We start from the raw sequence: 26,685 nt of genomic DNA, 5'->3' as shown, positions 1-26,685 counted from the left end.
TCGCTAGTCGTAGAGGACCTTCAAACCTTTTGTTCATAGGGTCGCTATGAGTTGTGCTCGACTCAAAGGCAATCAACAACATCATTCATCAATTTTATCTTCTTTAGATTGTGTGCTTCTAGCTGTATTTGGCAGTCCCTTTATACCTTGGACTAGTGCTTCGAAGCTTGATCCCAGTTTGTCTCTTACGAACTTTATGGTTTTGGGCTTTACTCCCAAGTCTTTGATCCACCTTGAGTTGATTTTGTATATGGTGTGATATGTGGATCCTGTTTCAGCTTTCTGCAGGTGGAAGTCCAGTTTTGCCAGAACCATCTGGTGAAGAGGTTATCATTTCCCCACTTGCTAGCTTTAATTTCCTTGTCAAATATCAGTTGACCACAGTAGCTAGTTCTATTTGTGGAAAGAATTTTCACAGAGGAAGATATTCAAATGACAAACACATCAAAAAATGCTCCAAATGACTAGCAATAAGAGAAATTCAAATCAAAACCACAAAGAGGTACCATCTCACTCCAGTAACAGTGGCAAAGTTTAAAAGGGCAGCAAGTAATAAATGTTGGAGAGGATCTGACGAGAAAGGAACTCTTACCCATTGTTGCTGGGATTGTAAAATGGAACCACCATTCTGGAATGCAATTTGGTGCTTCCTGAAAAACTGAACCCAGAAATTCCATATGGTCCACTGCTTGGAATATACCCTAAGAATATGAGAACTGAAGCACAAATGCAGATTTGTACACCAATGTTCATAGCAGCACTATTCACCATGGTAAGAACATGGAAACAGCCCAAATGAACCGAATGAGAAATTATGGTACATTCACACAATGGAATACTATGCAGCACACAGGAGCAATGAATGATTTTGTAATTTATTACCTAACTTGGAAGGGACTAGAAAGCATTATGCTGAGTGAAATAACTCAGCCCCACAAGGATAAATATTGTATAAAGCCATTATTGTAGAATGAGTATAAGGATCCAAGAGGGATGGGAGAGGTTGAAAGCAGAGGGATGAGAATGTGCAGGGCGAGGGGGGATAGGTAGGGAGTAAGGGAAACTGAAAGAATTTGTTCTTAAAAACGATGTATTCTAATTTTGTAAACAAACTAGTAGAAAATTAAAAAAAAAGATCCTTGAATGCCATCCACAAACTCAGACTTGTTCCTATAAGTACTATGGGAATATGAAATAATTTTCAACAGAAAAGATATAATTAAATAGGGTGTTTTAAAAAGATGTAGTAATGGGAAGACAGTTTGGTAGCAATGGGAGGAGAGAGACACTGAAAGGGGAAGCTAGGAAGGAGTTAGAGCTATATGTCACCTAAGAAATAGAGACGGTTCAACTACAGCACTGGCTCTAGGACAGAAAGGAGAGGCCAGATTACTTGCTCTGCACGATGTGCTGCTTACGTCCTAAGTTTAAGAAGTCAGCACAGGCAGCTCTATGGCCTAGTGGTAAGGAGCTGCACTGGCAACTTCAAGGCAGGCAGTTCAAATCCACCAATTGCTCTTCAAAAGAAAGCTGAGCAATCTCCCACACAATTTATTAACCATGAAAACTCACAAAAGAGTCAGCTATGAGTCAGTTCCAACTTAACAGTACATAATAACAAGAAGTCAACACAGACCACTGGACAAGCAATTCAAGCTCTTCATGTAGCTAGTTGTTATTATGTACCATTGAGTCTCCTAACAAACTGAGCTGACCCCCCAGCAGGTTTTCATAAGCAATGATTTACATGAGGAGACTTCCCACCTTTCTTCCACAGAGCAGCTGATGGATTCGAACTGCCTCGCTTTAGGTTGGTATTGCAACTACTTGCCATGAAGCTACCAGAGCTCCCCATATAGTTGGCAGGACTACTGTTAGGCAGTCTACTGCCAGACAATATACTTTTCTACACAGTGTATGCTCTAAGACAGTACTTCTCAAATTCCAGCTGAAATGTTAGGCTGTAATGTTAACACAAGTGTGTCTGATAAGGAGCTTTAGAGTCTACAGTTTTAACAATTTCCCAGATGATGCCTATGCTGCTGGTTTGAGGATCATGTTCTTTGAGGACCACCAAGGGTCCTAGGAACCACTAGGTATACAAATCCACAAAGAGAGGTAAGAAGGAGGTACATATTTATCACTGCATAGGCAGAAGTCAATGCCAATTGGCTAGTCTGAAAACAGCACTAGCTAAGGGATGAGAAGGGACAAGGACAGAGCGCAGATAATGTCAAAGAGTTATTCCATAAAACAGGAAAGAAAAACTGATTTGGCAGTTGAAGGTCACACTGCCACCTGATGTGGTAAGAGTCACAGCTTTAATTAAAGTGGTCTTAGAAAAAGAATAGCCGCATAAGCAATATAGGCTCTGGTAGGACAGTCTGTAGGAAGTTGTGTGGTGAACTCAAAAGCAGTGTTTCTCTGGAAGTTCAAATCCACCAGAAGATCTTCAGGACACAGATGGGTAATCTCCTGTGCGATTTACAGCCTCCAAAACCATGCTGTAGGGTCAGCTATGAGTCAGCTCCAACTCAATGACAAGCTGGGAATTTTATGAGGGCTAGGGCAGAGATGCAGAGAGACAGAACAGGAGACAGACGGGAAAAGGACACGGGGTAAAAAAGATGATTATTGCTTTTTTAATCACCCCAGAAAAGACAGTGGATGACAGGCTTAAGAAACAGTTCAACTTCTTAAGACTTAAAAATACTCCAATCCCCATTAATATTTTCACCATATTTACCAAACACTTAGTATGTACCAGGAGGTGTTCTGGGACCTTTGGATACATTGGGTAACAATATTCCCAAAATTTAACACTTACATGGAATGTATAATTTTGTAATTTAAGGTAAGTAATGACTAATGTAAATAAATTGCATATAGAAGATTAGAAGGATGACTGTTATAGGCTGAAAAGAAAAAAGCAGAAGGGTAAGTGAAATACAGAGGGCTAGAGCATAAGCAAGTTATTAAGGGAAGGGCTTCACTAAGCAAAGCCAGAGGAGATGAGGTGGGTCTGCCATTGCAGAGGAACTGTACAGAGGCCATGGCAGCTGGAACGGAGGGACAAAAAAAAAAGAGCAGTTAAAGAAGCCAGAGATTTCAGCTTGTCTGACAGTGTAATTTGCAGGAAACTGCACAGCTAAACCAAAGGCCTCGCCTCAATGGTGGTTGAAACACACACACTGCTGACTCCGAAAGGACAATCTCCTTCCATGTAACTTACAGCTTCAGAAAGCAAAAGGAGGGTCAACTATGAGTCACCAACTTGCTGGCAACACACGGGCTACTGTACATAGGGTCGCTATGAGTCACAAGCAACTCGACAGCACATAATGAAAACATCAGAATTATATGCAAAAGCATTTGACTGTGTGGATCACAACAAATTGTGGCTAATCTTGAGGAAAATGGGAATCCCAGAACACTTGATTGTGCTCATGCGAAACCTCTATTTAGACCAGGAAGCAGTCCTTAGAGCGGAGGAGGGAAACACTGCATGGTTCAAAATCAGAAAAGGAGTGTGTCAGGGCAGCATCCTGTCTCTATACCTTTTCAATCTATATGCAGAACCAATCATTCGGAAGCAGGGCTTTATGAGGAAGAGTGTGGCATCAAGACTGGAGGAAGACTCATCAACAACCTACATATGCAAATAATACAACCTTGCTTGCTAAAACTGAAGAAGACCTGAAGCACTTGCTGCAGAAGGTCAAGGATTATAGTCTTCAATATGGATTGAAGCTCAACATCAAGAAGACAAAGATTCTCACCACTGGGCCAAGTGGCATTATGATAGATGGAGAAGTGATTGAGGTTGTTAACAATTACAGCTTACTCAGCTCCACAATCAACACTCTTAACACCAGCAGTCAGGAAATCAAAAGCCAAATTGCATTGGGAAAATCTGCTGTCAGGGACCTTTCCAGAGTGTTAAAAAGCAACGATGTTAAGTCTAGAGACTAAGGTGTGCCTAATCCAGGCCATGGTCTTCACAATTACAGGTTATGCTTCAGAGAGCTAGACACTACAAAGGATGACAGAAGAATTGATGACTTCGAGTTGTGGTGCTGGAAGTCTTGAATATACCATGTTCTGCCAAAAAAACCCAAAGAGATCTGTCTTGGACAGTGTAAAACCAAGTTTCTCTTTGGAGGTGAGGATTTTGAAGCTCCGTTTCACATACCTTGGGCACAAGGCCCAGGAAAGATAGGTTCTTGGAGAAGGATATCATACTTGGAAGGGTGGAGGGACAGAGCAGGAGAGGAGACACCGGATGAGATGGATTGATACAGTAACTGGGGCAATGGGGGTTGTTGGAATTAGTAAGACTGGCTCAGGACAGGGCAGGGTTCAGAGCTGCTGTAAATAGGGTAACTATGGGTTGCAGGTGACTCGACAGCACATAATAACAATAACATCAGAATTAAGGCATGATTAGATCAAGTTCTATAGTTTTGCGATTTCTGGTCTCCCACTGGTGCTTTCTTATTATTATAAGTACTTTCCTTCCTTTTCATAAAGAATGTAAATTATACACTGTTAGGTGTGTCTGATCCAAACCACGGCATTTCCAATTTCTTTTTATGCACTGAGTGTTAGACAATGAATAAAAAAGGCTGAAGAAGATGAATCAATGCCTTTGAACTGTGGTGCTGGTGAAGAGTACTGAATATGCCATGGATTTCCAAAATAACAGATCTGTCTTAAGGAAGCACAACTAGAGTGCTTCTTAGAGGCAAGGATGATGAAACGTGGTCTCACGTGAATCGGGCATGTTGGCAGGATGAGCAGTGTTGGAGAAAAGACATAATACTGGGAACGGAAGCGGGTCAGTGAAAGGTAGGAAGATCTATGAGACATGCTGAACAGTGACTACAACAACAGGCTCAGCATGTTGGAGACCAGGAGGATGGTGCAGGAGGGTAGATGTGCAAGGTCAAGATCTGTTCATAGAGTTACTATGTGTCACACTCAACTCGATCACACCTTACAACATCCTTTGAAAATTAGCGCAAATTTATAACCAGGACTTACTCGCAGTCGGATAAGAGGCTTGTCTGGCTGTCGAGAGTTTCCCAGACGTTCCCGTTCAGCATTTTCAAGCATTTCTTCAATCTCAAAACAAAAATACACACAGATTAAAAAACAAACATCAAAACTCAACAGCTTGAATTATCCAAACAGAAGCTCATATTCCCTTAATGAATAGCATTAAGCACACCACATATTATTTTACTTGGCAGATGTTTTTAAAAATTGAAGGTCTGTGACAACCCTGAATCAAGTAAGTCCATCAACACTGTTCTTCGCATAGCATAGCTTTACCAAGGGTCTCTGCATCAGATTCTGTCAATTCTTACATTCCACATTTTTTCCACAATGCAACTGCACATTTAATGGACTACAGTGCAGAGTAAACATAACTACTGGAAAAAGTTAAAAGTATTGTTGTTAGGTGTCCTTGAGTTGAGTACAACTCATAGTTACACTATGAACAAAAGATCTGAACCCTGTTATATCCTACGCCATCCTCATACTTCCTGATATATAAGAGTCCATTGCACTAGTCAATCCACTGGGTCAAGGGTCTTCCTCTTTTTCGCTGACCCTCCACCCTTCCCAGCATCATATCCCTCCCAAAGGAGTAGTTCTTCCTAGCAACATGCCCAAAGTATGTGAGGCCAAGCTTCATCATTTTTTGCCTCCAAAGAGCACTCTGGCTGCACTCTCTTCAAGAAATATGTTTGTTCTCTTGGCGTCTTCTCCAACACCATAGCTCAAAGGTGTCAATTCTTTTTCTGTCATCCTTATTCAATATCCATGTCTCAGGTGCATAGCTATTAATCAGAAAGAATATGACCTGAATCAGACGCACTTTAGTCCCCAAACTGACATCATTACTCCTCAATAAGGCCCCTAACAGATTTTCCCAGTGCAATGTGTCTCCTTATTTCCTGGCTGCTGGTACCAAGGACATCAACTGTGGCTCCAAACAGTATGAAGCTGTTGACAGTTTCAATCTCCTCTCCATCCATCATGATGCTTCCTATCAGTCCAGTGATAACAATCTTCCTGACAATGAGAGGAAATCCATACTGAAGGCTGCATTCCTTGATCTTCTGCAACAAGTGCTACAGGTATAGGTTCTGCATGAGAGTCCCATTTTTCTCAATGTCAAACACAACTCGTTATGACCCACACAGTCAAATGCCTGTGCATAGTAAATAAAACATAAACAGACATTCTTCTGGTGTTCTTTACTATCAGCCAGGACCCATCTTTATTTTCAGCCAGGATCCATCTACATTAGCAATGATGTCCCTGGTGCCACAGCCTCTTCTGAATCCTGCTTGATCTTCTGGCAGTTCCCTATCTATGTACTGTTCTAACCTTTTTTGAATGATCTTCAACAGTATTTTGCTTGCCTGTGATATTAATGAAATTGTTTGATAGATTCCATATTCACTTGGATCACCTCTTGAGAACAGAATGAAAAAAAGAAAATTCACATGACTTGCTTTATTGTGATGTATGCTTGATTGCCATGGCCTGGCACTAAACCTGCAATACTTCTGAGGTATGCTTTTAACGGGATTTTCCTAAACAAGACCTTTGTTGTTTCTTGGTTCATTTGTAATGCCTGTAAAAATATATTTTCCTTTAATATTCCACTAGTATCATTACTTAATGAGTTTCTGGTCAAAATTCTTAATATAATCATTTTCATTCTCTAAAAGTAATTTTTTTTAGAAAAGAACTGATACTTTATTACTCCTTCAGTTTTTATTCTTTTTCCAATATAGCTTCCTTCATTTTACTAACTTAAAACCAATTAAGTTTGGTATCTTTAAGTCATATATCCAGAGGAAATGGGCCAAAACATCCAGGGATCTTAAAATAAAAGAGCTCTGGTGGTCTAGGAACATAGGTGTGCATGCTTCTAACTCAACAGTCACTGCTGCTCTGGTGGTTCGAATGCAACACTGGCTCCACAGGCGGAAGATGGGCAATGTACACTCTCAGAAACACAACGGAGGTTCAGCTAAGAGTTGGTTCTGAATCCACGGCAATCTCTCCTCACTGCTGTGGATCTGGAATCAATGTATAGCTGACCCTCCAACAGGTATTCACAGGTTGTCAATCTGTGAAAGGGAGGAGACTGTCCATTTTTCCCCCTCAGAGCAGTCAATGGACTGAACTACTTGTTTTCGGGTTGGCAGCACAAGGCCACCAGAGCTCCCTCCACTGCAAAGAGAGAAACAAAAGATCCTTCATTATTTACTAAGCTGTTCAACCTTACAATGAGACCACTGCTTTCAGAGAAATCACATTCAGAGATCACAAATTACCTTCTCCAAACAGAAGCTCTGTATGGCTTGAATAACTCTGGGATTGTCTGGATTAAAAAGGTCTGGATGATTAGCCAGAACAACATCTTCCATGAAAAATTGCCGCACCGTGTGGAGAGGAATTTTCTGCATATTCATCTTTCTCCCTTTAACACGCAGCAAGCCAACATGTCTGAGATGACAAGGAAAAGAAAGCTCTCTTGTACTGTAACCTTGCTCAGGAAAATGGGTGCATCATACATATTTGTAACTCAAGTTTCTATAAAATACTTTATAAAAGCATACTCTTAAAAATAAATCTACTGTTAAGGTTACATTACAGAGAGAAAAAGGTATGCACTTTTCTTTCCCAGAATAAAATCCACTTAAACTTCACACTTCCTGTCTAGACAAAGATAATAAGGGGAGATAAACACAACAATGAGTACAGTAAAATTTTATCAGGACTTGATAGTAGTATATATAAATTGGAGGTAAACTTTATGTGCAGATATACATGTATGCAGACACACATTAAAAAAATTAGCAGTGAACCAATGAAGATAAAACTAACTGAAATCTTACTGCAATAGTCTTTAAAAAAATCTAATATTACCATTACAATCAGAATTTGAGGTGACTCAAAGGGGAAAAAAGCATTTAAATTTTTAGTTTAATCTCTGTTATCTATTTTATCACATAACTCCCCCTTTACCTTCCACTGTGATGGTTAAGATTATATGTCAACTTGGTCAGGATTCTCTCATGTACACATCATGTAATGATGTTATATGGCAGTAATGTCAGGATGTAATTAATTATCCCTGTGATGCAGACTGATATGAGCAGCCCTATCTAAGGGGTAAGACTGGGATACAACACCCTTAATGTCACCATAGTCCAGATCTGATGTACAGGTTGTCTCATCAGAAGTGTGACCTGCACTGAAAATATACAGACAGAAAGATATGGATACATGCATAGATACAGAGTCTCTGGCAAAGCATCCTTGCTTTTGCCTTGACCTGTATCTAACATCCTGAATGACACCTCTAGTTCTTCAGAGTTGAGCCCTGCAGTCTGTCACATTACCTAGCAGTCTTAGATTCATCACATCTTAAGATTCATTAGGCTCCAAAGCAGGCAGTCACTTCTTTACCTGCTGTTCTGGGATTGGTCAGTTTCCACAGACAGCACTCTGCCTTCTAACCTGCTGATCTGAGGTTTACTTGGTCTTACAGTTACATGAATTAGGAGAAGCATCCACAAGCTTCTGGAAAATTTCCTTGAAATAAATATCCCTCTATCCATATCTCAAGGAGCTCTTGTGGCCTCATGGTGAGAAGCTGTGCTGCAATCCCAGAGACACATGATTCAATCCACCGGCTATTCCATGAGAGAAGGATGGGCCATCTCCTGTCATATGATGCACTGCCTCTGAATACTCGCTGGAGGGTTGGCTATGGGTGAGTTCTGTCTCGATGGCACATAAGAACAACAATCTTTATCTGTCATGGAGCAGTCTGTAGAGCTGTACTGTTAATCCAAAGGAGGCACTTCTACTGGTTTAAATCCACATGCTGCCACAAGGGAGAATCAGGTATCTCCTCCTGTGCGGCTTACAGTGTCTGAAAATTCACTAGAGACTCAGAAATGAGTCAATACTGATGGAAAAGAGGTTTTTGATAAACATATACATACATATACATACAAATATATATATAAAAACTTGTCTAAAGTTTTAATTCTCTAAAGAACACAGGTTAAAACATCCCTAAACAGTTTTTTCTAAAATACATTTTTGTTAGAAAAAAGCATTATGTTTTAAAAGTTGCAATTAAACGGGTTAGGTGACTGTAAAATCAGTAACCATTATCTAGAAAACTCTAATTCTTGAATTTACCTAATGAGTAATGAAACCATTAACAGTAAAAATAGCTTAAAATTTGATAAAATAGGATGATCAATCCTTATATATCAACCTCAAAACTAAGCCTCACAAACAAATTCTCAAAAATAGTAATACCATCATGAACTTGAAACTATGAAATTATTCATATGGTAGCATTTTGTTTTAGGTTGATTAGAAATATATTACAATTACTCACTTCTTCACAGTTTCTCCTGGGGAAAGAGAAGTGACCACAGAACTTCCAGGCTGGGACACATAGAAGAGCTGTTGTTCATTTTTGGTTGGAGCTATTTTACACTCATGTTCATGGCCCCAGATCACAAGGTCAATGAAGTCATCCAAAAACTGTTCTGGAATGAAGTTAGTGCTTCCATGTTTACTCCTATGTCAACATTAAAAAAGTAACGTAAGTGCTCAAGTGTATTAAAAGGCACACCAACAGACATATCCCCTCTCCAAAGAAAGAAATAGATTCTTCATTGAGAGGCAGATTAGAAAAAAAGCTTTACAAAGAAATGACTATGTCTTTGGGCAAGTCAGGATAGCACACGTTCTGTCAACAGTGAAAACCTACACATTTGGTCCGACTATACAGAAAATGGAAGGAAGTTCAGACCATACTTTGTAACATAAAAAACAAATCTCTAAAAATGGTCAATCATTTTTCAAGTTATTACCTGTTTCTTCTACCAATTATAAAAACAATGGGAGCAAAAAATATCAACTTTATATAAAAAATAAGAGGTTTTGACAGTAAATAAAATACTGTGTGAATAGATGATTTATACCCTCTAGGTTTTGGGGGGATTTTTCGGGGGTGTGTTTTTTTTCTCCACTAGTTTATTTACAAAATTTGAACAGCTTGTTTTCAAGAACAAATTCTTTCAATTTCCCACACCTCCCCCCCATCAAACTGTACAACCCCATGATTAATGTCCCCCTCCCCCTGCTTCCAACCTCTCCCATGGCTCTTGGATCCTGATACTCATTCTACAGTAATGGTTTTATACAATATTTATCTTTGTGAGACAGTTCGCTCAGCATAATGCTCTCCAGTCCCTCCCAAGTTAGGTTAATAATTTACAGAACATTGCTCCTGCATGCTGCATAGTATTTCAATGTGTGAATGTACCATAATTTCTCAATGCATTCACTTGTGGTTGGACATTTGGGCTGTTTCTATGTTCTTGAGATGGTGAATAATGCTGCTATGAACATTGGTGTACAAATCTCAGTTTGTGCCTCAGTTCTCATTGTCTCAGGGTATATTCCACTGGTGATTTACTGGGAGTAAAGCTCAAAACCATAATGTTCATAAGAGACAAACTGGGATCAAGCTTAGAAGTGCTAGTCCAAGGTATAAAGAGACTGCCAAATACAACCAGAAATGTACAATCTGAAGAGGATAAAATTGATGCATGGGATCTTCAAAGATTAAATCCACATGTGCATCAAAACTTTTTCCCAATAGGGTGAAAAGAAAATCGACAGACTGGGAACAAACATTTTGTAATACCATCTCACCTCAGACAAGAGTCTCATAACAAAAGTTTACAGAATACTACTGGGCCTCCACAAGAAAAAGAATGATAACCCAATTACAAAACGGGCAAAAGACATGAAAAGAATTTTCACAAAGGAAGATATTCAAATGGCAAACAGACACATGAAGAAATGCTCTAAATTATTGGCAATAAGAGAGATGCAAATCAAAACAACAATGAGGTACCATCTCACTCCAGTAACAGTGACAAAGTTTAAGAGGGCAGAAAGTAATAAATGTTGGAGAAGATGTGGCGAGAAAGGAACTCTTATACATTGTTGGTGGGGCTGTAAAATGGTACAACCATTCTGGAAGGCAGTTTGGCGCTTCCTCAAAAGCTGACCATAGAAATTCTATACATGACCCAGCTATTCCACTACTTGTAGCCTCTAGTTTTATACCTAGATTAGTTATTTTTATTTAAAGATGTCTCAAAAGACAAGATGGGAAAGATATAAGGGAGAAAAACCTAACATTCACTAACTGTGGGCTAGTATTTATTCACTGACTCACCAAGTATTTGGCTATGTTCCATATGCTTCCTTAACACTGAAGACAAAGCAGTGAAGGAAATCTCTGAGATCACAGGGGATTGCAGCATTTTACAGTCTAACTATATATACCTGATGGCAGTTAATAGCAATAATAAACCCAAACATACACACTCTCTCTCCTGAGGATGTTACAAAGAGTTAATGGGCTTGACAGCTAACCAAAAGGTTAGAAATTCAAGTTCAACCAGAGGAAATGGAAAAGTGCAACGACAGTGCTCACAGGAGCAAGAAGAATGAAGAAAATCAAAGACTCTTAGTTCAAAGGACTAACAAATCATGTGAACTTCAGTCTCCAAGACCCCAAGACCAAAAGCACGAGAGGGTGGCTGTTTAGACCACTGCTGACCACTCAGAGAGTGGTATCACAGAGGTGATGGGATAGAGTGGAATGAAAATAGGAAACAAAACTCAAAATCAAAAAAACATCAGCTGTACCGACCTGACAGTGAATAGTCACAAAAGATCACAGTCCTTAGTCATTTTTTAAGCTTGGTGATGAAATTATCCCTGACTCAACTTTCAGTCAAACAAATGGCAGGTGATCAATAACAGAAGGGGAAAAAAATACTCCCTAGAATAATAAGCCAGTCAAGATCAAAAGGGCAGAGACAAAGCTTAGAAGGCAAGAAGGACGGTGCAACTACTCTGGAAGACAGTTTGGCGTTTCCTTAAAATGTTGAACATAAAACTCCCTATGACTCAGCTATTTCACTACTAGAAATATACCCCAAGGAAATTAGAACTGAGACACAAACGGAGATTTGTACAGCAATGTTCATAGTAGCGTTATTTACCATCGCAAGAACATAGAAACAGCCCAAATGTCCAACTACAACTTAATGGATTAAGAAATTGTGGTACATTCACACAATGTAATACTATGCAGCACTCAGGAGCAATGATTTTAAAAAATACTACGTAACTTGGGAGTGGCTGGAGAGCATTATGCAGGGTGAACTAACGTAGTTGCATAAGGACAAATACCGTGTAAGACCATCATTGTAAAAATAGAAGGATAACTAGTAAAGCATGCATGGGAACTCAAGGAAGGAGACTGGGGGAACAGAGGGGTGAGAATAGATAAGGGTGAAATCGCAGGGCTGTAAGGTTTAGAGGGTGGAGGAAGAGAGGGAAGCAAATGGGAAGAATCTGGGTGAAAAGACAGGATAATGATGGGCAAGGTCCAATGATGATTAACTTTATAAAACACAATACATGAGAATGATTGTATGAAACACAATGTGAATGAAGAATAGCGTGAAACACACTGTCAACAAACTTTGTAAGCAAATCCATTTTAAAAACACCAAAAAACAGAAGGCATGGAGGATAGCCAAGAAAGATGAATGGAAAGGAGAAACACTGGAAGGCAGTAGTGAGAGTGCTGTTAAAGGTGAGGACTGCAACCGATGCCACAAAACATATGGTGTTTGAATGGAAACTAGTATGTTCTATAAACATTCACATAAATCACAATAAAAAGTTAACTTAAAAAAGAAGGAAAACAAGGCCTGGCAAATGACCTCCAAAAAAGCAGGTGTCTGTGGTACACAGTTCTAGGATTTCAGTGGCTCCTAATAGCTAAAAGCAGGAACAACCCATGACGGTTTGGGGAACTTCAATATTTGGCACAAAATTATTCAGAAAATATTATTACCTGTTCTGATGAAGCACAAATAAGTTAAACCAAGAGTTCTCATCTTCCTTTGGTCTCAACATTGTAACATTTTTATTGACAAACATTCGATAGAGCCTTTCATCTGGAATGGAGCCTGAAATAAATATGGTATTATTTAAAAATTGTTTTCTTACCTAGATTATTGTTTAACAGCAGCTTAGCACTTATCTCTTAATTCATCTGACTAAAACCTTCTATCACATGTTATAGTTGTCAATAAGGAATGATGAGATTTGGTCCACTTTTGTTCCAATGATAACAATGTGATGTCTAGAATTCCATTTCACAGTTGTTTAAAGAACAGCTCATTTTACACTATTATAATGTTAATTTTCTACTGCTCCAATAAATGGTTCTTCCTCTGACTTTTAGATTCAGGGTGAGACACATTAAGCCTAAGTTACCACCTGCTTATACTATATGTCATCGTATCCTGTTCTCTTTGTTTTTGTTAGTGATGAGTTGCCTCTGGCACACAGCACTTACACACACAACAAGAAGCACTGTCTAGTCCAGCCCCACCTCCACGACTGGGTCAAAACCAGATACTGTGCGCTACAAGCTTTAATTTTCAGGACATCACCAGACTTTTCTTCCTAGTCTGTTTAACCTGAACACTCCACTGGATCTGGATCCTAGCTTTACAGCCCACGATACCCAAACCCTTCACCAGAGTGTAGAACTTTCTCTTCATAGTCAGCAAATTCTGTCATGTTGCCACTCTGTGCTCAGGCTACTGCCACATTCTGGACGTCCATGAAATCTAGCGGGACTTCCCCCGACCCCCAGGATTTTACCCCCAGGCCTTAGGGCCAAAAAAGGATGCTGTTCTCCTTGTCTTGCTCTTTACTCACTACTACTTTTCTTTCCTGGCTACAAAACATCTTTATCTATGGAAATTTATGTCATCCAGCTAAACTCCTTTCAAATTTTTTGTCTGCCTATCTTCAAATTTTATTAATGTTTTCAATATTTCAGCATCTAATTAAGGCAACCTTTTAATGCTCTGGACTTTGAACATCTTGACTCATCTACCCTGATAGGCTCTGCATGGCACCTCCGCCATCTAGTCCATTTCCCACACCACTTTACCAATTTCACAAATGGTAATGTACATATAAATAACAAAATAAGGCCAACTTACCTAAGCCATATAAAGCAATTTTTGTACTTCCTTTCTGAAGCAAAACTGGACTAATGTCTATCTTCTCCACAGACATGGAGCGCCCAAAGTGATTTACCAGTCCTGCACAACTTAAAATATCCAGGGCACAGAGTGCATCTGCCTGTGCAAAAATAAAATTCAAAGAATATTAATAGTCCCTAACAGTAAATAAGGGTGCTCTGGTGGCCTAGTGGTAAAAAGCTGCGCTATAATCCTGAAGGCATGCGGTTCAAATCACTAGGGGCAATCTCTTTCTATGTGATTAACTACCTCTGAAAACTCGCTGGATGGTGAGCTATATGGGTCAGTTCTAACTCAACAGGACACAATAACAATAGTAAAAAAGGGAGCTCTGGTAGCTGAGTGATAAGGAGTTCAGCTACCAACACAAAGGCAAATGGCTCAAATTTACAGCCTCTGAAAACCCACAGGAAGGTCAGCTATGAGTAGATTCTGACTCGACAGCACATAATAACAACAGTTATTAACCTGCAGGTCATACTATTATCTTTTAAAGTATATATCTATATGTTGTTGTTGTTATGTGCTGTGGAGTCATTTGTGACTCATAGCGACCCTATGTAGAGCAGTCCTAAAACTTGCTTTATCCTGAGCCAATCTCACTGTCTCTGACACCCCTACACCAACTACTCACTAAATCAATCCATCTCATTGAGGGTCTTCCTCTCCTGCACTGTCCCTCTACTCTCCCAAACACCATGTCCCTCTCCAAGGACTGGTCCGTCCTTGCAACATGCCCAAAGTACGAGTCATAAAAACAGATCAGAATAATGTTCTCTCTAAATAAAGTTACAACAGTAAAAGGATTCCCTACCTTTTATTAACACCATTACAATCATCTGCGGCAACCAGAATCACATGCTAAATGCAAACTTAATAGTTCAACAACAAAATACCAAAAAATCAAAACAGCAACAAAAACAAACTGTCTCCAATTGATTTAACTCCTGGCAAACTGTCTACTGCAGGGGAGAACTGTATCCCACTGACTTTTCAAGGTTATGACCTTCTGGAAGGAGATCACCAGGTCTTTCTTCCAATGCACTTTTAGGCGCGTTTGAACGGTCTACTTTTCAGCCAGTAACTATGTGTTGAACCATTTGCAACACTCAGGGGCTCCCAGTACATCATGAAAATAAAAATAAGCCATAAAAGAAGTAGTTTGAAATATTAAGCATATCTTTTAAGATCTGGGGGAAAAAAAGACTAGCTAAACAGTGATTTAGAACAGCAATAAACAGATATACATGGCTTAAAGATATTTTGAGTCTTTAGGGTATTCAGTTTTACTTTCAAGGAGCCCTTGTGGCAAAAACGTTAAATACTTAGCTAATAGCTGAACACTTGGTAATTTAAACCCACCCAGGGGCTCAGCAGAACACAGACCTGAAAATCTGATTCCAAAAAGATTCTCTCTCTCTCACTGCCACCTCATCAGAACCAGCAGATTTTTCAGAATGTAAATTTCATGGATTTTTCCTATCTTTATCTCACAGAGCGGCGGGTGCACCCCTTACCCACTAGGCCACCAGAGTTAAAGATCAGTCTAGGAAGCCCTACAGGGCACTGCTACTCTGTCACATGAGGTACTGAGTTGAAACTGACTCCACAGCACCTAAACACCACAAGTATAACTTACTTATCAAACAGACGACAAAATAGCTCTATCTAGATTTAAAAATGTTCATGAAACCTAATTTCCCACAGGTCAGATACAAAAGCAGATGCTAAACTGTAAAGGACAGTCCCAATGCTGAGTGTTTATTTTTACTCCTGGTTACTACAGTTAATCTCAGCCCTGTTGTTGTTGTTGTGTACTGGAGAATTGGAACAGACCCAAGGCTGACCTTCTGGAGGGTTTTCAGAGGCAGTTAATCACACAGGAGACTGCCCATCCTTCTCCCGCAGAGCAAAGCTGGTGAACTTGAGCGTCTTCAAGGATGGCAGTGCAGCTTCTAGCCACTAGGCCACCAGAGCTCCCTCAACACTAAGGGGGATATTTTTTCTTTGGGGGGGGGGGGCCGAAGAAGCCAAACCAAAAACTACCGCCAAGTAAGTCAATTAAATTCATGCGACCAACCTCAGGTTTCCACAGCTGTGAATCTTTGTAGGAGGAGACTAATATTTTTTCCTCAGAGCAGCAGCTAGATTGGAACCTCTGACCACTCAGTTAACAGTCTAACACATGTAATTCCATGAGTACTCTTTATGAAACAAAAGCATGGCTCATATGCCACATCTTATTGCAGACTAAACAGAAACTATTATAAAAATCTTACATGAATGGTATCTAGTTAATGTCACTAAGTTACTTGCTGGGAAAAAAGGGAAGAGTAATTTTTCACTAATCCAGTCAATTTTGAAATTTCAACAAAACAGAAGTTCAACATAATTACCCCTGTGGGATCATCATGGTTGCCATGAATACTAAACACTGGAATTGAAATGTTGAGATTGTAATCTTGAAAGTTCACCCACGGAAACCTTAAAAAAAAAAAAGGTAATTTAAATTTCTATTTGTTCTAGGGAATAAAAGTTCTTTTCCCTCAGTATCTTCCCCCTAAAACAAGCACAAGACCATTAATTAGTTTGAAGATTTAAAAAAAAAAAATTAGTGCCTGAATGATCTGTTCAAAGATTACAGAGAAAAATTCTGATCAAAAGGAGGGGTTAAATTTAGAACAAAGCCCTAAATCCATGGAATACAATTGAATGCTGGTGTCATTGAGGTCAGGGAAATCTGTAAACAAATCTTTGTTTAAACAAATAAAAACTCTTGGAAGTCATCTTTAAATTAAAGAAAAAATAATTTCGTTTATTTGGATAACAATGTCTAAATAAATGAAATAGTCTTTTAAATATTACTTACAGGAAACCAAATTGACAATACAGAAACTGGAAAGTTTACATGAAAATCTTATGGGTGAGTTTGTGTTGAAGATGGTGAAACAATTTGGAAAAGATGAAATATAACCAACATCACTGAATTGAACATGTTGAAATTACTGAATAAATATGTTATGTTGTATTTATCTTCACCAAAAATACAAAATAAATTTAAATTTTGAAAAAATTCTCAAAGTACATTTCAAAGAAAATATCCAACAATGCATACTTGAAAACTGTAATTAAGAATAGGATAGCTGATTAATGGAAAGTTAGTGGGTCTTCCAAATATTAAAATCCCAGGACAGTGTTGTTATTTGTAAGGACGGATGGAGTGGGCTTATATTCTACAATTCAAAAGTCCCACGTTAAAAATTCCAGGACTAAAAAAAAAAAAAAAAAATTCCAGGACTACCACTTACTACCTACCTGTGCAGCTTGATTATACAATGAGCCCGAGTTCCAGATTACCTGACAAATCATGTAAATCAGAACCTTTAGATAATTATTTTGAGGATTAAAGGACTCAGTTAATATCATTAAGAGGTGTCCAAAGCAATATCGTATTTTCCTCTCCTATCTGTATATTTTAGACAGGCATTTTCAGAATAAGTCAAAACACAAAAGGACAAATGCATGATTAAGAAGTCTTTCACTCACTTTTGCTTCCCTCAGATCTAACTAACTCTTCTCTTCAGATGCAAATAACATTAATGATTCATCATGTCTTTTTTCCAAAAAAAAAGATCTTATATGTATACAAGCAATATGACTGCTGAACTTCCATGTTTTGTAAAATAGCTTAAGATTTGGGCACTGTTTGAATATCATATTAAATATAGGCAGTCCTTGTATAACCTACAGTTAGATGTCTTTATATATATATTGAAATCTTCAAGAGCTGTATCCAGTGGACATAGGAGGCCAGCTGGTCTTTTCTAGTGTGTAGTGGTGGACATTTTGTGAGCAATGTCCCAGTGTTTTAACCATTTCTTCTATTGTGGATCTTTATTACTAACTTGAAAGAAATGCTTACTTACTAGAAGAGTTAAAATATTAATCATATTGTGTCTATGATTTTTTTTTCCCTATAAAACTCCGACTTTAGTCTTTGCTTTAGTTGGTTTTTGCCAGGCCAAAATTTCCTTTTACAGTGAGGACTTACCAATCTTCTCTTTTACAGCTTCGGAGTTTTGTGTCATACTTAGAAACTCCATTCCACCTCTAGATTATGTTTTTAAATATCTGACAGTTTCTTCTAGTGCTTTCACTGAATAATCTATATTTTTCTCCAGATGTCATGTCATCAAGCAGTAAATTTTCCCATGTATTTGAAGCTATTTCTGGAATTTCTATTCTGTTACTTATAAGCCTATCAATTCACAAGTCATAACTGGTTTTATCATTTTATCTTTATCATATACTTTAATATCTGTTCAACTTGTCACTCCTTAGTAGTCACCTTTTTCAGAAATTTCCTATCTACTTGTGCTTCTTTTCAATATGCAGCATAAAAACTACATGGTCTATATGTTCCAATATGATTCCACCCATGGCAAGTTCAACGGCACTGTCAAGGCTGAGAATGGGAAGCTGGTCATCAATGGGAAAGTTATCACTATCTTCCAGGAGCAGATCCCGCCAGCATCAAGTGGGGTGATGCTGGTGCTGAGTATGTTGTGGAGTCCACTGGTGTCTTCACAACCTTGGAGAAGGCTGGGGCTCACTTGAAGGGTGGTGCCAAATGGGTAATCATCTCTGCTCCTTCTGCCGATGTCCCCATGTTTGTTATGGGTGTGAACCATGAAAAGTATGACAACTCTCTCAAGATTGTCAGCAATGCCTCCTGCACCACCAACTGCTTGACTCCCCTGGCCAAGGTCATCCATGACAACTTCGGCATTGTAGAGGGACTCATGACCATAGTCCATGACATCACTACCACCTAGAAGACTGGATGGTCCCTCTGGAAAGCTGTGGCATTTTGGCCGTGGAGCTGCCCAGAACATCATCCCTGCATCTACTGGCGCTGCCAAGGCTGTGGGCAAGGTCATCCCTGAACTGAATGGGAAACTTACTGGCATGGCTTTCCGTGTCCCCACCTCCAATGTGTCAGTTGTGGACCTGACCTGACGTCTGGAGAAAGGTGCCAAATATGATGACATTAAGAAAGTAGAAAAGCAAGCCTCAGAAGGGCCCCTCAAGGGCATCCTGGGATTCACTGAAGACAGGTTGTCTCCTGTGACTTTAATAGTGACACCACTCTTCCACCTTTGATGCTGGGGCTGGCAATGCCCTGAACGACCACTTTGTCAAACTCATTTCCTGGTATGACAATTAATTTGGTCACAGCAACCGGGTGGTCGACCTGACGGTTCACAAGGCCTCCAAAGAATAAAATCCCCTTGGAGCATCAGCCCCAGCAATAGCACTAGAAAAGAGAGAGAGAGACCCTCAGCTGCTGGGGAGTCCAACTTGATCCTCCCACACACTGAGAATCTCACTCACATCCTAGACACAAGTTTCCATCAAATCCCCTGAGAAAGGGGAGGGGCTTGGAGAGCCCATCTTGTCATATACCATCAATAAAGTACACTGTACTCAGCAAAAAAAAAAAGCAGCAAAAGAGATAAATTATGGATAACAGAGAAGAGAAATAGAGGACCTTCGAAAAGAAAATGAAAAAGGAGGGAAACCAATATGTGAAAAGATGTTGATGTTGCTAGGTGCTATCAAGCTGATTTGATTCACAGGCACCCGACCTATGTCAGAGCAGAAATGCATCCAACAATTTTCTAGGCTGCAGTCTTTATGGGAAGAAACCTTCCTCCCAAAGAGCCACTGCACAAACTTTCAACCTTCTGGGTAGCAAGCAAGAGCTTAATCTTTGCATTACCAGGGCCTCTTCTAGAAAACAGAAGGATAAGAATTATCCAGAATTGAAAATATTCTCAGGTTGAAATGCAAGCTGCAGTTCAAGCAGGATAAATAGAATCACCAAATCCATTAAGTATAATTCACTAAATAAAACTGTGAAATAAAAGAGATGATCAGAATGCCTTATTAAGTGTTTTCTTTATGCCAGTCACTAATTTAGGGTAGTTTTAAACATTAAATCAAGCAATTCTTAAAACTCTGTAAGTCATTATTCTCACTTCACAAACAAGGAAACTGAGGCAAAGGGGTTAAGTGATTTATTTAGTCATATAGTAAGTGACAGTGCTATTTCTGAATCCACTCTTAATCATTGTTACAATGCTCCTCAGTAACTAAACAAACAGCCAACCTCAAATACAACAATAAGGTGACCATAAATTGTAAACTGGATTTGGTATTACCTCTCTACCCAGCCATTACAACTTAGAATTCTATAGCCAGCTAAGTTACCATTCAAAAATAGAGGCAAAAAATGAAGGTGTTTTGTTTGAAGGGGAAAAAAAAGTTTGTCATTCACTGACAATGAATGAAGTAACTATGAGCTATATTTCACAGGAAAAGGAAAAGTAATCTAGACAAAAGGGATGAAATGCAAGCAGAGGGGAATGAGTAGTTTAGTAAATGGGATGAAATTGAGATGAAAGAAAGAAAATGACAGCTAAAACATACTAAGCTTTAAACTTGGGGAAACAAGGAGTAGTGGGAATAGAGAGAGACTCATCAGAAATCTTAAAAGCACATTGTTGTTGTTGTTGCTGTTGACTGCCTTCGAGTCGAGCACGACTCATAGTGACTCTATGAACAAAAGGTCTAAAGCCCCTCTACAGTGATCAACATTTATCAAAGTTCATAGAGTTTCTGGAGGCATGTTGTTTAGGAAGTGGATGCCACTCCTGCTTCCAACCCTGTCATGGAATGTTATTGGTTGAGTTGCCTGCAATGCATAGCAAACCTATGCACAGGAGCTCTGAACCCTTCCCTGTCCTGAGCTAGTCTCACTAATTCTGACACACCAACCCCCATTGTCCCAGTTACCGTTTTAATCCATCTCATCCGGGGTCTCCCTCTTCTGCGCTGTCCATCCACCCTTCCAAGCATGATGTCTTTCTCCAAAGATCAATCTCTCCTGGCCCCGTGACCAAAGTAAGTGAGGTGGTTGTTAAGTGCCGTCAAGTCACTTGCAACTCATAGCGACCCTATGTGCAAGAGCCCTAAATGCTGCTCTATTCTGTGCCAACCTCACCATCTCCGACACACTCATTCCCACACTACCCCAATCACAGAATCAATCCACCTCATCGAGGGTCTTCCTCTCCTGCACCGTCCCTCCACTCTCCCAAAAATGATGTCCCTTTCCAAGGACCAGTCCCTCCTTGCAACATGCCCAAATTATGTCAGACAAAGCTTCAGAATCCTTGACTCCAAGGAGAATTCCAGCTTCACCCTCTCTAGGACAAACCAGTTTGTTCTCCTGGCAGTCCATGGTATATTCAACACTCTTCTCCAAGCACCACAGCTCAAAGGCATCAATTCTTCTTGTATCATATTTCATCACTGCCCAACTCTCCGAGGCATAGCATGAAACTGCAAAGACTATAGCCTGGATCAGGCACACCTTAGTCTCCAGCCTGACGTCGTTGCTCTTCAGTACTCGAGAGGTCCCTCACAGTTGACTTTCCCAATGCAATTCATCTCTTGATTTCCTGGCTGCTGTTACCAAGAGTGTTGACTGTGGTGCCAAGTATAATAAAATGGTTAACTATCTCCATCTCTTCACCATCCATACTGATGCTGCCAATTGGCCCAGGGGTGATAATCTTTGTTTCCGTTATGTTGAGTTTCAATCTGTATTGAAGGCTACAGTCCTTGACCTTCTGCAGCAAGCACTTCAGGTTCTCAGTTTCAGCAAGCAGGGTTATGTCATCTGCATAATGCAGGTTGTTGACAATTCTTCCACCAATCCTGATGCCACATTCCTTATCGTACAGCCCAGCGTCTCAGAGGATCTGTTCTGCATACAGACTGAAATGGTATGGAGACAAAATACATCCCTGACGGACCCCCTTCTTGATTTTGAACCATGTAGTGTCTCCTTGCTCTGTTCTGACAACTGCCTCTTGGTCCAAGTACAGGTTTTGAAGAAGTTGGCAAGTGAGGCAGAGCTTCAAAATCCTAGTCTCCAAAGAGAGAGGTTTCACCCTCTCCAAGACAGACCTATTTGTTCTCTTGGCAGTCCAAGGTATGTTCAAGACTCTTCTCCAGCAACACAACTCAAAGGCATCAATTCTTCTTCTGTCATCCTTAGTTCAACTTTCTGAAGCCTAACAAGTAACTGAGAAAACCATGGCCTGGATTAGGTGCACCTTTGTATCGAGACTGAAATCGTTGCTCTTCAGCATTCTGGAGAGGTCCATGGCAGCAGATTTTCCCAATGCAATTCGTCTTTTGATTTCCTGACTGCTGGTATTAAGAATCTTTATTGTGGATCCGAACAAGCTATAATTGCTAACAACCTCAATCTCTTCTCCATCTATTATAGTGCTGCCTATTGGCCCAGTGGTGAGAATCTTTGTCTTCTTGATGTTGAGCTTCAATCCATATTGAAAACTACAGTCCTTGATCTTTTGCAGCAAGTACATATGTTAAAAATTATAAAAATCACTTACACCTGATTCTGTATTTATCTAAACTATCAATCGAAACGGATGATAAAAACAAAGACACATTCTTATGTGCAAAAAGTCCAGAAAATAATCTACTGCAAAAACTCATGATTAAAAAAACCAAATAGATATGAAATAAGTATTAATATGTCTGTATTCATGGACAACTATGTTGTTCTTGTTCTCAGGTGCTGCTGAGTTGACTGTAATTCATAGCAACCCTACAAAGAATGGATCTGACCCTGCCCTCTCTGGTGCCATCTTCACCATCTCTGACACACTTGAGCCCATTGCTAAAGTCTGGTGTGAATCGTTTGTTAAAGGCACGTATTTCATAGATCTCTGGTGACTTCGTGGGTAGAGTTACACTGCTAACCTAAAAATGGTGCCTCTCTGACAGTTTGAATCCACCAGCATCTCTGTGGCACCATGGTGGGTAATCTCCTCTTGTGTAACTGACAGCCAGCCTCCAAAAACCTGCTGGAGAGCCAGCTCTGATTTGACAGCAGTGCATTTTCTTCTATTTTTCAGTTCTATCTGCTGAGAGCCTAGAAGCAGTTAGAATATAACAGCAACCATTACATCTGGCATGTAGATCTTACTTCTAAATACCATTCTCCAACAGGATTTACAACTTCCTTGAAGAAATGGCAGTGTCTCAAGCTACAGAAAGGAAAATACAAAACTCCTAATAAGTACTGTACAGTAACAACAACAACAACAAAAAAAGAGGAAAAAAAATAATAATGGTGAGGATGTGTCAAAAGGACACAGGATGGAGATAAGTGTTGAGTGCATGTAAAATGGGGGCCCCTTCCCCTTCCGGGGTCCACTCACACTACACCCTCTTCCCATCACCCCCCACTGTCCTCCCCACAAAGAGACTGGATCTGGGCGGTGGGGCGGGTACTGGCAGAGGAGGAACCTTTCCTGAAGCATTAGAAGGGGGAGGGGCAGCTGGAGGTCCTCTTCCTGCCCCCTCCAAACTCTTGACTTCCCTCAATCAGCGTTGGAGCCTCCATGTTCCCCTTACGCACCCTCGGCAAACCCTCGGTGATGATTTTGGCAGCTCTGGGAATAAATGGCAATTCTCTTGGGCAAGGCTACCCTCTCTCCCCAATGCCCCCCACCCCCCCAAAAAAAGGACACAGGAGCCAATGTGGAAGGGAGTTCAGTGGTTAAACTGAGGGCACTCTGAGGAACAAAATGAACTGTGCTAGGCTACAGCAGGACCAGCGAGTTTTCTGTACCATTCACAGAGTTGCTATTAGGCAAGGTCAACTTGACAGCTCTTAACAACAGCAACAAGCACTGGACTATAACCTAAAATATAAAAGCATGTCCATCGAAATAAGTAAGTTCCTACTGACGTAAACAAAATAAACAAATAAATGGGAAAAGGACAGATTTTTCTCACAGAAGTATAATTATTAAGTGCAGAAACATGTGAAAAATAGAAAAAAAAATCACCATTAGAACACCACAGTAACAAGTACTACAGGTAAGAACCCTTATAAATGCTGAAATTGTTGCTGTTGTTAAGTGCCATTGGGCCATCAGCAGCTCACAGTCATCCTGTGTACAACAGCCATAACCCTGCTCTATACTGTGTCAACCTCAATGTCTGACACAACTACCCCCATTACCCCAGTCACTGAATCAATCTATCTCATTGAGGATCTTCCTCTCTTGTGCGGTCCCTCCACCCTCCCAAGAATGACGTCCCTCTCCAAGGACTGGTCACTCCTTGTGAGTGAAAACTTGAAAGAGAAACAGGAGAGTTGCATAGCCTCAAAACATATATCAATTATTATGGTCACCCTTTCAAAATAAACAAATGTCTGAATGTTTGAATGAAAACACACCTGCTTTGTAAATTTTCATTCAAGTCACTTTTTTTTTAAATTAGGAAAGAATATGAACATAACAAAACTGTCAATAAAAACTGGAGATGTTTATGGCATCACTGAGGAATAAAAGCAAATGACTGTAGAATGTTGGGAGGGGAGCATTCACTGAAGCACACAAACATACTTACTTACTAAAACCAAAGTTGACTGACTGATCGCTGATGATTTCAAACTGGACGGGGCGATCACCCATGCAGTACTTCCGGAGCAGCTCCAGGCATGTATGCAGCGTTTTTCTGGATGGCTTATTTTCATGAAAAAGATCGCCACCTAACAAAATAAAATCCACCTAATCAACAGAAAACAGGGCTAAAATTAGTCTGTTTCACAGGTAAACTTTTTTAAAAACTTTGACAGAAGAAAAAAATATCACAAGACACCAGTTATTTATAGGAACTTAAACGTTTCCTCATTTTTTTTCAATTCAAAGGGCCTTCTAATGCAGTCATTAATATGACTCTACTTTGGGTTCCTGAGACACTTCCACAGCAAAACTCCACTCCACTGGGCCTTCAGTAGCTGACTTCTGAGAAGCAGATCATTCTGCTCTTCTTCTAAGGTACATCTGGGTAGACTTGAACTGCCAAACCTTGTGCTCAGCAGCCAAACACATTAACTGTCTGCACCACAGAGGAACTCCTCCTTCAAATAAAACTTTTTACAATTACTATCTAAGTCCCTGACTCATGTTACTCATGGTGAATTTTTCTTTAATTATGTAAATCAAACAAAAATCTAGCACTTTAATAAAACCGAGCTGAGACAGCCTATTCAATTAGTTTGGTAATTATTTATAGAATACCCACAGGCTCTGATAGCTAAGGAAATTGCAATAAACAAAACGGATGATGCCTCTGCTCTCATTAAAGACCAACAATAAGAGACACCTTGTTTTGGATGGAGCCAGTTGATATAATAATGAATAAAATATGATCCCTATTCAAAACATGCTCCAAATATAAGGGGAAAGACAAATGGTTGCCTAAACCTAAGTAAGAATGTGACTTGCACAAGAACTGGATATATAAACAAATAAGAGCAGCAATTACAATTTATCTAAGAACTGAAAGTTGCCTGAGGAGGAAGAACCTGGGATGCTGCTCTAACATTGTGGCACTGGCAGCACTATTTGGAGGATTTGAAGGATGAGCATTCTAGAAACAGGATTAGGGAAGGAGAAAAACAGGATAGGAAAGAAAAAAAGGAAATCTAGTACATAATCATTTCTAAGAGGTAGGCTGGGGTGCTCAGAGAAACTTTAAATGAGAAAGACAGGAGTTAAGGTAGGCCTCCAAGAATGAGCCAAGACCTGAGTAGGGGGAAAGTGATCCTAACTGTACGAGTCTAAAGTGAGGCAATCGGTATTTATAAACAAAGCATTCCGCAAGTGGAGACTTGACTCCATTTCATGTCTTGGCATGAGTCTAATATCCAAGTTCAATTCTGAATTTGTCTTCTATAAACAGCAGTTCCTCAAGTAACCCTGATGCCAACTCTCTGGAGGATCCAGAAGTATTGCATTATGAGTACATCTTTACAATTGCAATAATGCTGTTACAGGTGCCCTTACTGCGTCAACGGAACAAGGTGCTTTGCAGTCCGTGTCCCACCCTCACAAAGGATACTGTGCCTAAGCCCACAGGGGCATCCACCAGGTTGCACCAGAAGCAGAAAGGACTGAGAAAGCAATTTTTATAACAGGCTACCTGAAAACCTGGCTTTTTTTTTCAGCAGCCATCTTGCAAAATATAGGTGACCACATATGCTTGCTATTGTTACCCCTTCATCAATTGTGTAATCAATCCCACGTAGATGCTATTAACAAATCTTTGCTATCCCCACAACTAGAAATCCTACCTTTTACTCCCTAATAGTCTTTAAACAAATTATGATTCTGTAACTTTCAGTTCCTGCTCCAAATTTCCAAAATGCTTGTTCCTCATTATCTGGCAAAGTAGCTATTATTATTATTCTGTGAGCTTGGACACCTTCCCAGTTAGGCCCATCCATGTCTACCATTCAGCAAGCTTGCTGCTTTTACTGTAAGTAGACTCCATATTGACGCCTTTGAGCTGTGGT

The 26,685-nt window shown here is 39.9% G+C and overlaps 1 protein-coding gene across 1 annotated transcript in view; it reads right to left on the bottom strand.

Annotated features, from left to right (window-relative positions):
- MRE11A (MRE11 meiotic recombination 11 homolog A (S. cerevisiae)) overlaps window positions 1-26,685 on the bottom strand; it is a gene marked incomplete at its 5' end in the record, with an annotated part of 96,664 nt that overhangs the window by 69,112 nt on the left and 867 nt on the right. Inside the window, 8 exons of the mRNA XM_006902363.1 lie at window positions 5,044-5,124; window positions 7,359-7,530; window positions 9,446-9,631; window positions 13,004-13,118; window positions 14,169-14,310; window positions 16,607-16,694; window positions 24,735-24,895; window positions 25,070-25,086. Coding sequence (XP_006902425.1) covers window positions 5,044-5,124; window positions 7,359-7,530; window positions 9,446-9,631; window positions 13,004-13,118; window positions 14,169-14,310; window positions 16,607-16,694; window positions 24,735-24,895; window positions 25,070-25,086 — 962 coding nt within the window. The remainder of the gene's footprint in view (window positions 1-5,043; window positions 5,125-7,358; window positions 7,531-9,445; window positions 9,632-13,003; window positions 13,119-14,168; window positions 14,311-16,606; window positions 16,695-24,734; window positions 24,896-25,069; window positions 25,087-26,685) is intronic.

This window comes from Elephantulus edwardii, unplaced genomic scaffold (genome assembly GCF_000299155.1).
Source record: "Elephantulus edwardii isolate Elephantulus edwardi_28Jun2011 unplaced genomic scaffold, EleEdw1.0 scaffold00397, whole genome shotgun sequence".
NCBI classification, from domain to species: Eukaryota; Metazoa; Chordata; class Mammalia; order Macroscelidea; family Macroscelididae; genus Elephantulus; species Elephantulus edwardii.
Note: the sequence above shows the minus strand (reverse complement) of the source record. Positions and strands in the feature narration are given on the sequence as shown.